The 13,098-nt window shown below is 38.9% G+C and overlaps 1 protein-coding gene across 1 annotated transcript in view; it reads right to left on the minus strand.

The window, feature by feature from the left end:
- The window catches only part of pld2 (phospholipase D2), a 66,711-nt gene that overhangs the window by 17,807 nt on the left and 35,806 nt on the right, over positions 1 to 13,098 (minus strand). Inside the window, exons 4-15 of the mRNA XM_062047866.1 lie at positions 10,609 to 10,751; positions 10,417 to 10,510; positions 7,502 to 7,567; positions 7,348 to 7,406; positions 7,014 to 7,259; positions 6,782 to 6,925; positions 5,088 to 5,171; positions 4,935 to 5,013; positions 1,115 to 1,225; positions 829 to 1,041; positions 615 to 759; positions 286 to 404 (exon numbers count right to left, since the gene is read on the minus strand). Of these exons, the coding sequence (XP_061903850.1) occupies positions 286 to 404; positions 615 to 759; positions 829 to 1,041; positions 1,115 to 1,225; positions 4,935 to 5,013; positions 5,088 to 5,171; positions 6,782 to 6,925; positions 7,014 to 7,259; positions 7,348 to 7,406; positions 7,502 to 7,567; positions 10,417 to 10,510; positions 10,609 to 10,751 (1,503 nt within the window). The remainder of the gene's footprint in view (positions 1 to 285; positions 405 to 614; positions 760 to 828; positions 1,042 to 1,114; positions 1,226 to 4,934; positions 5,014 to 5,087; positions 5,172 to 6,781; positions 6,926 to 7,013; positions 7,260 to 7,347; positions 7,407 to 7,501; positions 7,568 to 10,416; positions 10,511 to 10,608; positions 10,752 to 13,098) is intronic.

The raw sequence follows: 13,098 nt of genomic DNA on the forward strand, positions 1-13,098 counted from the left end.
TCACTGACTGTATAACAACCTACGCCTTTCAGGTAACCATCAGCGGTTAAAGTAAAGGAGCATGTGTGGTCAAAATAAATTGGGTGATTAATCAGCGTTGATACACGGTTAATGTGCTAATTTTGTGTGATTAACCATGAGTTAACTTGTTAAAATTGTCAGACTGCTGCTCTTTTGTTTGACTTAATTTCAACAAGGTGCTGCGGGCCAACAAAACTCAACTTTGGACATCACTGCTTTAGACTATGTGGTTTATTTTGTTTATCTTATTTAAGCAAAACCAACCTTGGTGAAGTTCCAGCGCTGGATGAAGTGACGAGCTACATCCCTAGCAGCACTTCCGTGAAGCGCTGATGACAGGTCGCGCCATGGCATACGTGGAACCTTAGTACGGTCGATGTTATCTAAAAAATAAAAACCATCATTTTAGCACCATTGTAATGGTAAATAATAAATGGGTTGTACTTGTATAGTGCTTTTCTACCTTTTTTAAGGAACTCAAAGCGCTTTGACACTATTTCCACATTCACCCATTCACACACACACATTCACACATTCACACACTGAATTGTATCATGTATGTCTGCGCTAATACATTCATTTTGGGCACATACCCTCAAACGGTCTGTCCAGTTGGACCCAGTCTTTCCTAATAAAGTTGCTGTAGTCTTTGCCAAGCCACAGTTGGGTGTTGCCTGTCAGGTCCACAAGCTCCTGTTTTTGGCTATCAGATGGCATTGATACGGCCACACCATTCTCCTGGAAAAGTGAAGAAAATGTAAAATACTTCATGTCATGACGTACACGCCCAATCCCTGCCCGTCTTACATCTGCATCTACTTGGGGTAGCTCCTTCTCTGTCCCTTTCTCAGCAGTGTCTGTCGAGCCGAGGTCAGTTAACCGATACTGGCTGTCATCCCACCTTCCAAATGCCAGGTCGATTCCTCCCACAAAAGCAACCGTTTGGTCAATGGCCACCATTTTTTCATGGTGAGCCCACAGGACCACCACAGATGACACATGGTCAGGATGTCTCATTACCTGTTGAATAAAAAAACTGTAAATTATTATTTTAAGGTGTATAAAATCACAGCTTGTCAAAAAGGTAATAGACCTTAATGTTTGGGTGCATATCCATGAGAGTCCTCTTACTGTGCTCGCTATTGATGCCAAGTGCGAGCTCTACCTCTTTGTAAAGCAGAACACACACTTTGACTCCTTGTTCCTGCAGCATAAAAAAAGAGGAGCTGACAAATGAAAATAAATAACTGAAAGTATACATGGAACTAAAAATTCTATAAAAAAAGGCTAAATCGGAAGACTACAAAGATTTTGAGAACTAAACAACAGAGATTATATCGATCTCAAGATACCATGCAAATATGTCCTGTATCGCAAGTAAGCAATATAAGGATGATCATGAACTGCCAGTGTTTGCCTAAGGACTACAATCAATGGGTGGCGGTTTTTGACAGATTACGTCATCAGCTAATTAGGAAAAATTGCCCATGACGCATAACACTGTAAGCATAGATATCAACATTTGCATTTGAAAATAAGCGACATTTTCGTAGAAAACTCACATCGGCAATGACGACGACTGAGAATGGCATTACCAATTGTAACATAAGCAAAACTGGAAGCAGAAGTAACATGTTCAAAGTAAAAAGTTTAACAATAAGAGTGTTTGCATAAACCCTAAAGAGAAACTGCACTTTTTTAAAATTGTCCCTATTGTTCACAATCATTGTATGAGACAAGAACACAATGTAACTTTTTTTGCATTCTGAACATAAAAAAAATGTTCATAAAATGCAGTTAATGGGAGTCCCCTGTTACCTTAAGCCCTCTAACCATCTTCAAAAACCTCCATCAACATTTTAAGTGTGTACATATATATATATATATATATATATATATATATATATATATATATATATATATATATATATATATATATATATATATATATATATATATATATATATATATATATATATATATATATATATATATATATATAATGTAGTAACAGACAACATCATAAAAATATGTAATATGTACAATATATACTGAATTTTGGTCATTTTAAACATTACCGGGACTTCTTTCCTGTGCGCATTTATTTCAGTGCACATAGCAACGTACTTCCTGCTTCTCATTATACTCCCTACTTCCGGCAACAAAAGTCTGTTTGTTAATCATGGCAGATCTCATAATAGACGGCTATTTTGTACAAATGAGGAGTCAGAACCTTATCTTTTTTAACCTGAATATAAGGAGGACAAACTACTGGTAAGCTGAGCACGAAGAGAGGGTCGTCAGTAGAGATAGAGTAAGGACCGCCGTGACTTTGTGGCGTAAATGTGGAGCTTGGACCCAAGCTATGGCAACAAAATGGGAGTGCTTCTGCTACACTGAGTTATTATGGATGGAAAAGCTTCATGTATCCTGCTTGGGCTGCTTAAAGAAATTGAATCACAACGAAAGACAAACTGTTTATAACTGCTAACAAACCCTGCAGTGGGACAAACTTTTTTCCCACCTTTCCAAAATCTCTACATTCAGCCAGACCAAACAGACAATTGGCCTTCGAGAAAGTCACTTTAATATTGAGCAGTACAGATTGGTGTCCTATTGCATTGTGTTGTGGATTACAAATTTAAAAGTCATTTAGCTCCTGACCCAGAAGCTATAGCTTATCTCAGGGGTGTCAAACATACGGCCCACAGGCCCGCAAACTGGTTTAATCTGGCCCGCGGCCTGCAAGATCAGTTTGCTAAATATGGAAATTAACTGCATTTTTTACGAAATAAATTGCTGTTCTTAATATGTCCACTGGATGTCACAATAGCAATTCAAGTGTAACCCACGTCACACATGACAGTGTTTGAAGATGACCTGTCAGCTGATTTTAAGCGCCCTCTGGATTGGCTGCCGCTACTCCAATCAGCGCAGGTGCAAGCAATCAACTGCTCCAGTTGTGGCTGTCAGCTGATAATGGCACTATCAGCGCTCAATACATTCTCTCATTGTGAATGATCCACTCAACGGAAGAAATAATGAAACTGTAAGATGCAAAGACTTAAGTCAACTTGACCGGAACAAAGAGGAAAAAAAACATCCGGATTGTTATAGCCACAAATATCAAAAGCCAGCATATGTGATGGCATGGGTAACTTACATATCTGTGAAGGCACCATTAATGCTGAAAGGTACGTACAGGTTTTGGAGAAACATATGTTGCCATCCAAGCAACGTTATCATGGACGCCCCTGCTTATTTCAGCAAGACGATGCCACACGTGTTACAACAGCGTGGCTTCATAGTAAAAGAGTGCGAGTACTATACTGGCCTGCCTGTAGTCCAGACCTGTCTCCCACTGAAAATGTGTGGCGCATTATGAAGCCTAAAATACCACAACGGAGACCCCCGGACTGTTGAACAACTTAAGCTGTACATCAAGCAAGAATGGGTAAAAATTCCACCTGAAAAGCTTAAAAAATTGGTCTCCTCAGTTCCCAAATGTTTATCGAGTGTTGATAAAAGGAAAGGTGATGTAACACGGTGGTAAAAATGCCCCTGTGCCAACTGTTTTGCAATGTGTGGCTGCCATTAAATTCTAAGGTAATGATTATTTGCAAAAAAAAAAGTTTTCTCAGTTGGAACATTAAATATCTTGTCTTTGCAGTCTATTTAATTAAATATAAGTTGAAAAGGATTTGCAAATCATTGTATTCTGTTTTTATTTACGAATTACACAACGTGCCAACTTCACTGGTCTTGGGTTTTGTAGTAATGTAGGAATCAGTTCATTGAAAACAAACTATAAACATGTATTTTAGCAAAAAACAAGTAATGAAGACATTTGTTTTGACAACTGGCAATAATCGTATCAGTAATACCTAGCTTTGTTTCGTATCAGTAAGAAAAACTGAATTATCACCGCCATCATTGGTGAAATATTTCCCGGATTTGAACATTGCGTTTAAAGAAAAAAGTAAAATAAAATGGAAGTGCACCAAATCCCCCTTGTCACTGCCTGATTAGCAACCTCCATATTTAAAAAATAAATGCATTTTACATGTTTTTTTTAAAACAACTTTTCACTAAAATATCTACTCATAACCACTCCCTTTCAGGCAAAACTGGACAATCATGCATTACATACTATACATTACCTTTTGCACTATATTATTTTATATTATTATGTGTTGTCAACTTTGTACTTTTTTATGTCATTGCCTGAAATAAATAAATAAATTAAATGAATGAAAAATGAACCTCGAATAATCGACAACTGCGCTTTTAAAAATGTAAAAACTTTTATCCATCCACATTCTTTTTATCTTAGCTTTGACTCGGTGTGACATATTCGTGGTAGCATTGCCGTAACTAAAACTTTTACATTTCACGCTAATAATCAAAGAGCTCCATTTTTCAAAAATGATTTCCACTATTCAAATACTTTGTATGCACAAACGTGAACAACGTCGTAAAACTGTAGTAGTACGGTAGGAAGTTGTCATGTTTGCGCAAGTGTGTTGCAAATGATGGACATACCCACATTTATTGCAAAAAAAGGCAAGTTAAGCCACTAAAAAAGTTTTTGTTAGTGGAATAATAATAATATTACACATATACAGAAGAATAACAAGAAGAAATTAAATATCTCAAGGTGTTTAGATTAGATATTTCACTAATTTGTTTTGCTATATAACCCAAATATAGGTATAAATGTGAATGTTTTGTTCAAATACTTTGGCATATATTGATTGACCTACAGTCTATTGACTTTTAATGAACAAAATGTATCAAAGTGGCATCTTTAAATTTTTCTGTATGCGATCCTGGCTGGAAAATGTGTGCACACTCCTGCTGTAAATTAATTACATTGAGTTTAAGAAATGGTTAAAGACAAAAATAAGACCCACTGCTTTGCGTTTTAGTAGTTGATCCAAGCGCCAGAAGTTATCGGTCGCTGGTCTCTTCAGGAATATTTCTGGACTGAGCCTGGGAGAAAATGTCATGGTTGTGTGATAAAGGTCAAGCTTCTCCATCAAACTGCACTTCATCAAAAGCCTTACCACCAGTCTGTGATGAAGATTTCTTCTTTAGCTTGTTCAAGTGCATCAGCAAGGTCGGCAAAGAAGCCACTTCCATTCAAATACCTTCAACAACAAAACACACAGCTTCAATTGGGGTAAAAGTTGGTTCACTCCATGCATCGCGATCAGGTGCCAAGCGCGTTCATTTTAAGGGCTGCAACAATCGATTACTTTAGTAATTTATCAATTAGTTTGTTGGGTTAATTGAGTAATTGGATAAAACACACGTTATAGCATCAATGCGTATTTTAGGGAACATTTTAAAATAAACAAATGTTCTTCTTGCCATAACTTTCATAGTTTTTTTCCCTTATAAATCCACATTATTAACATTGAAATTGCACTTTTAACATGTGCGCATCGAAAACTATAATTAATAATTAAAAATGTTTAACTCTGCTTTTCGCCGCCACACAGATCACGATACCCACACACCACCGCTCTCATTTGCGTTCTATTGTAGCGGCCGTGCGGAAACTATGTGCACGTATTTAAAGTTTCGGGCATTCTATGCAGTCCAGAATTTGTACATTTTTTTAGTTACACTTAAACGATTAATCGAAGAAATAGAATATAAATCTGAGTTTTTGTCAAATGTATTTAAATCTGCTGATTTTGTTGTCATTGTTGTTGTTGTTATTGTTGTGTTTGCTGTTGTTGTTGTCTCTCTGTCTTATCCCCCTATTGTCCCCACATTTTCCCCACCTGTCTTCCTTTTTTTCTCTTTCTATCCCCTCCTGCACCAAATAATAATATAAATCCATTTAATAAAGTCAAATACAAATAAGGCAACAAGAGAAGTATCCCACACTTCTCTTTTGTAAAGTAAATATGTACAGCAAATATCGGCATCTACATCAACAATAAGATTTGCCTGAGAAGCTGGACAGGACAAAAAAATTTAATAAAAATAAAAATAAATACATTTAAAAAATTGATTAATTGTTGCAGCCCTAAAGCGGAGTGATGTCCTCTTGTCAGTCATCCACAATCCTTTTCGGACATGTTGTAATGACAAACTGGAAATATTTGATGCGACATATTGTAACTGAATGCATTTCCGAAATAAACTAATACCAATACCGACAGAACCTTGCTAGTTGCGACTCGCTAATGAGAAGCCCCGCTACGTAACAAAAATGAGGAAGATTGCAAATCTAAATGTCCATTGTGGGAATATTTGGGCTTCAAACTAAATTAGCAAGATGAGCTCACTGACACGGACAAACGAGCCAGTATGCCCAATTTGTTGTAAAGAAATAGCAACAAAAAACAACAACAACAAAACAAACTTCCGGGCACAGTTTTTCGAATTGGGGAAAAAACTGCACTTCAAGAAATTCAACATTTATTGAACAACAATTTTTGCTAACACAGATTGAGAGCCGATTTTATTTTTATTGTTTGTTTACTTACTTAGGTTAAATAAACATTACTGACCTTCCAATTTCAATGGTAAAGAAAACTGATAAGAAATCAAAGTTTATTGCAAAGGACATGTATACTTTAACTCTAATTATTATGTAATATGATTACATTCGTGCTTAATTTGGTCTCAAAATAATGCTGACAATAACATTTTTTATCGGCAAAAAATTATGGGACAATATAACGTCCAACAAAATGTATTATTGGCAATGGCCTAAACACACCAGATAAAAAAGACAGCATACCATTTAGTGAGCGTGTTGTCCCGTGGAGGAGCAAACCCCTCAAAGCGTTGCACTTTGAGAAAATCACAGGTTGCTGCTAACCGGTTGATTTCATGACTCCACCAATGTGCTTGTCTGTAGCTACTGCATTTGATAATCAGATTCCTGAAGTCAAACAAGCATCACACACACCCAAATCACAAAATGACCCACATCAGGATGTGCATTCCATCAGCGAACAGAGCAGACTTACCGAGTGAAGTTTTCGATGCAGACTCCATATTTAGTGCCTGAGTAAGCACGGCCCACTTTCACGTTGAACTCTGGGTCAAACAGCAACACAAAGTTGATGCTGCCATTGTCTCGGTTCATGTACAACAGGAAAGAGTCTTTCACCACCAGCCAGCGGCGAGACCAGCGGAAGCAGAATTGATGATGGCCGATGCAATTCAGACCTTGGATGCGGTGACCCCCTGACCTCTTGAAAATGGGTCCTTCCCTGGGATTAGTACAGTAAATAGATAACATACTCTTAGTCGCTCCTACTCTTTGTGTCTATCACTAACACAAAAATGGTCTCTGCTTACAAGCCTTTGGGCCCAAGATCGGTAACGAAAGATAGAGCGCCGACTGACAGAAACTCCAGCTTGAAAAAAAGGAAAAGGAAAAAACAACAAATGCCTTTCAGCTAGAAATTATAAGTAATTACTATTCAAGTCAGTGTTATTTTAACTTTTTTACCATACTGCGGTGACTCCTACAGAACCTGTTCTCCAGTAGACCATTCAAGTACTCCTCAAGGTATTTCTGCAGCAGAGAAGCATGAAAAAAGAGAAAACAAAATGTTATTTCAAACACAAATAACATTTAGGAAAAAAAAAACAGGTCTTTATTGGCATTTATGTACACTATCTATGCCCGACCTGGGCAATTATTTTGACTCGAGGTCTACATTCATGAAAGAAATGTGTCTTGGGGCAGGTGTGTGTGTAAAATATGTATCATTTAGGATACACTAATACACAAACTCACACAATAATGACTAAAAATGCTAAAAACATTGAGACAGACCACCTCAGTAAACGGAATGGAATTTTACAATAAATAACACAGTATTTACATAAAAATAATGAATGTAGGATTTACAATATTAACTACGAACAATAAAACACTGAATATTAAAAACATATGAACGTCGCTACACTTTTACTTCTTAGATCACCTCCTTGTTCGAACAAAACACAACAAAAATGCAACAAACAGAGCAAAACATGAATGCAAACGGTAAAAAAAACCATGCACATCTCTGATATGTTATCTCTTTTCAATTTTCAATTCGATTTTGGTATGTTTATTTTGTTAGAGTTACAGGAGCACTCTGCTGTTTTTAAGGACCTTCTGCAAAAATGTGAGACTCCCACAAGTTTTTTTTACTGACCTCGTGGGCAGTGGCGTGTCTAGGGAGTGGCCTGTGGTGGCACGTGCCACCCCAAAAACCCGATAGGGCACCCCCTAGGTGAAACGATTTGAAGAATACCAACGTAGCATAGTAAAACAGCGGCCGGTGTTCTGTCTGCAGATATCCCGCAGGTGGCGGTAATGTACTAGTGTGTAATATAGTGACGTGAAGAGATTTGCGGAGGCTTCCAGGGAGGGGGCGTTTCCACGAAGCGTGTATCGAGGCATGCTTCACGTAGGGAAAGAGCTGGAAATGATGATGTGTGAAGCCAGCCTCGATACGCGGTCGCACCACAAGACCGTTTCGGGACGCAGTTCAGATATTACGAGGAGATTCGACAACGCATAAACCGCCGGTGCTCCATTGAAAATGTGGGCTTTTGAGAGTTGTGGACTGTTTGGAATCTTGAAAGAGAATAAAAATATATATTTTTAAATGCCAAAAGAATGAAAGAAAAACTGTGCATGATATTAAATTTGAAGGTAAACTTAATACAAGCCGTTTACCGCTCCATGGGCAATACAACGCAATATTGAAACAAAACAATATAGACATGCTAAATTCTGAACTTGTTACAGCAATTGTCTGGTAGCGCAGTGGTCTACACATCTACCTTTTAATACACATGATTTGGGTTTGAATGCCGTCAGCGTCACCTCGCAGACATTGAATGAACTTTACTTTTTAATGAGGTAACACGATCTGTAGCGTACTTATTCTCTTTTAAGCAGTCACCAGAAATCAACAGCTGGATGACGGAGAGGTTGTGTCAAGAAAAAAAATTATTGCTTAAAATAAAAACTGAACTAAATCTCTGCTGTTCTTACATCATTGTCCAAGTTACATTATAGGGTCATCTTCGTCCTTAACTTGTGGTTAGAGTGTCCGCCCTGAGATCGGTAGGTTGTGAGTGCAAACCCCGGCCGAATCATACCAACGACTATAAAAATGGGACCCATTACCTCCCTGCTTGACACTCAGCATCAAGGGTTGGAATTGGGGGCTAAATCACCAAAAATTATTCCCGGGCGTGGCCACCGCTGCTGCTCACTGCTCCCCTCACCTCCCAGGGGGTGATCAAGGGTGATGGGTCAAATGCGGAGAATCATTTTGCCACACCTAGTGTGTGTGTGTGTGACAATCATTGGTACTTTAACTTTAACTTAAGCCAATAAGCAATTTTCCAAAAGTGAAAACATTACACAACCTGCCATATCATATACTATTACCTTGTTGGCAGAATACAAATGTAAATGCTTTAGGATGCATTATTACTTAATGTCAACAATTGTCTTACAAGAAGATTCACTCCATATGTGTGGTGGTGAGCTACTATTGTAGATACAGCTGCCTGTGGGGTAGACTGACAGGTTTATGGGTGCCACCCCTGCAAAACTAGGCAAACCCCTTGTGCCACCCCTGCAAAACTAGATGACCACCTTGTGCCACCCCTGAAAAAAAAGTCTGGACATGCCACTGCTCGTGGGTCTCCAGTTGAAAAGCCCAATGATGAAAAAAAATACCTATAATGGAACCTTGAGGAACACTCAGTACAACTGAAGAAGTTGAACAAATGATGACTGGTTGCATCTGAAGTAAACATGCTATAGCAACAACTTAGTTGCATAAATCACATTACGAAAGATTTTTCTTAAAGGGGATGGTGTGGCGTGGTGGTTAGAGCGGCCGTGCCAGAAACTTGAGGGTTCCAGGTTCGCTCCCCGCCTCTTGGCATCCAAATCACTTCCGTTGTGTCCTTGGGCAAGACACTTCACCCTTGCCCTAGTGCCGCTCACACTGGTGAATGAATGAATGAATGATAGGTGGTGGTCGGAGGGGCCATAGGCGCAAATTGGCACCCACGCTTCCGTCAGTCTACTCCTTTGAGTATCTAGTTGATAGAAAGGCGCTATATAAATCAAATCCATTATTATATATTAAGGAATGCCTCAATTATGTAAATCACCAAGTTAGGTTCAATGTTTGCTAGTTAGGTTAAAATTTCAAGGGTCTGGCAATGTGTGTACAGGGATCCAAAATATTTTGTCTCCTAGGTTTGAACTGAACCTGGGGGCCAGTATGGTGTCTTTCCCAGGCTGGCAGTTGAATAGCCCTGCACCAGACAGTTGTCACGGGAAAGTAAAGTACTGTATGTATTCTAGTATTTGTGTAGAATCTGACAGTGTTTTTCTGATACCATTTTGCTGGAAGTCCTTCTGGTCCGTTCAGTCCCATGTAGACTGGGCATTTCCTCCGACATGGCTCTCAGCTGCTGCCTCTCCTTTGCAAATCTGTGGGAGATATTTGAATCCTTAAACATAAACTTCTGACTTAGTGTGCCTCTGAAACAACCCATCACTCGTGGATTTGCATAATGAGATGTGCTGACCTTCCCAGAGGCAGCAAGTGAATCATCATCCGGTGGTTGTAGAGGTCTCGATGCACTTCCTGGAAGTTCTTGTACTTCCTCTTCACCGTCCAGTGGAATGGCCCATGAGTTAGTATTACCGTGTACAGAGTCCCTACATGGACCTGGAGTGTGGACAATAGTTGTAAATCAACAAAATTGTAATCAACATACCAAATAACGAAATGCATTACATATCGCACTCCCAAATAGTTCCCTGAAAGCAGGGGTCAGCAGGAGTTTTATAATTTTTAATTGTCTGTGAAGCTGTGAATGTGTCCTGACTTTTAAGAGCGAGAAAAGCAGAAGGTGTGTGTCTGAGGCTACGTTCAAACTGCAGGGTATGATGACTAATTCAGACTTTTTGTTCAATCCGATCTTTTTATGCAGTCGTTCACATTGCACAAAAAAATACTTCTAATGTGATCAGAAAAGGTGCCTGAACTGACCCGCATGCGCTGCATTGTGTTTACAAAACATGTATTGTGTTTCCCCATTCTGGCAGGTCTCAGTCCTGGAGCATTTGTGGCAATTTCAAGAATTTCGTTCAACCGGAGTCAACATTTTCTAACCCAAATTATTTTGCGCCGGGGATTAAGAAGGAAGAGGGCAGAAAGCTTTCTCGGTTTGTGGGGGATTTGCTACGACATCTGCCTCGAGGAACGTGTGGGCAAACAGTCAGAGCCAGGAGAAGTGGGACATTGACGGGAATTCAAAAACATCTTCCTTTCACCTCTTTTCTGCTCATTCGTCTTCTATTTCTTTCAGCGACCTTTAGCAAAAAACTATGCCTTTTAATGACCTATGGATGAATGAGACCCTATTGTTCAGATTTATATCCACATATGAAAGAGGCCTGAGTCGGGTTTGAAAAATGTTGAATTGTGCTGTACACATGAAAAAAATCGGATACACGTTACATATGGGTAAAAAATCGGAATTGACCGTGCAGTGCGAACATAGCCTGAGAGAGGCGTCAGCTTAATTAAAGTTGCCACCTAGGAAAATAATAAAGTTGAATTATGCATGGACAGATTCCTTAGCCTGTACAATTGAAAACAAATTCTAACTTTTTAAAGTTAAAAGGGCTGTTTGCAACCTTTAAGCGGGTGCCTTCGAGGGCGCTAACTTTCCAAAGTGCTGTAAGCATTACATCCCGCCCTCTTAGAGCTTTTTAAGGTGCGTTGCATTTACCTCAGAAGTTCAAAGTCAGAGCTAGGAATGATGTCAAAGCTGAGCTATGAGTGTTCCAGTTACGAAGACAAAAATCAAGATGGCCTCATCTAGAAAGCCATATCTGAATCTGAACAACTTCTGGACAAATATGAGCTCCTCTGCAACCTTCAAAACCGGTGAATGAAAAGGAAACACAGATGCTATTGCCAGCGATGTGGAACGAGTAAAACACATGAAAAAAAGTAACTTGCAATACAGTCTCAAAACCATATAGGTACGTCTGACAATACATCATATACGGATGATTTTTAGTGAGACAAAAACTATTTAGAAATGCTAATAACAGATATTACAGAAGCTTCTATTATTGTTTACACTCAGAGCAGCCATCTTTGAAAGGCAACTCAGGGGTAGTGAGGACTCTCCGACTTTCGGAGCAGAAATTCGACCTTGAGGGGTGTTCCAGTTGAAACTTCCCAATCGGAACCTTGGAAGCGCCGACTTCCCATACAAACTGAACGCACCAATAGCGCGTAAAAAACGTACGTAATACGCACATTAGCTGTGTGTGTTGTTAGATTATGATAGCAATAAGACTAGCTAACGTGAGGTATCATTGAATGTATATTCCATCAGAACAACAACATGACTGCAAAAAAGTTGCTTATCTTCGACTGCTTTTGTGTGATCGCATGCGCTTCCTGCATGTACGTGTTGACAAGGCAGCAGTGAGTGACAAGTCTGTACGCCAGACAAGCTATTTTCAATCAATATAATTAGTAATTGTGAAAAATATAAACATAAACAAAAATCTGTTTTGTTAAACCACTAGTGATGTCATGATCTCACAGTTATCATTAGCTTCTTGTGATTTGTATTTTCTGTCCAGCGTTCTTATTTTTTGTTCCACTTCCAAATTGCCTCCATTTACCACCACTCCTCTGGTCTTACTGACGACCTCCTTACATGTCCCGGATTTCCAATTAGGACACACCTGTCCCTGGTTGCCAATCAAGATGCTTCTAATGTTCACCTTGTCCTCTTGATGGGGTTGGATCATTTTACATTGCCCTTCACACGTTTTGCTCTTTGTGCGCCTCCCAGCTGCACATTCTTTTTGTGTGTTACCAGCGTTTTCACTAAAATAAAGGGCTTATTTCATGCATTTGCCTGCCGTCTCTATATCTGGGTGTCTAAACACATAACGTAACAAATGGTAACACAAGCCTGCTCTTGTTACATTTATTTTTCTTTTCTATATATATATATTTTTTTACTTTGATCAAGTTTCAAACA

This window comes from Entelurus aequoreus, linkage group LG05, assembly GCF_033978785.1.
Source record: "Entelurus aequoreus isolate RoL-2023_Sb linkage group LG05, RoL_Eaeq_v1.1, whole genome shotgun sequence".
NCBI lineage: Eukaryota > Metazoa > Chordata > Actinopteri > Syngnathiformes > Syngnathidae > Entelurus > Entelurus aequoreus.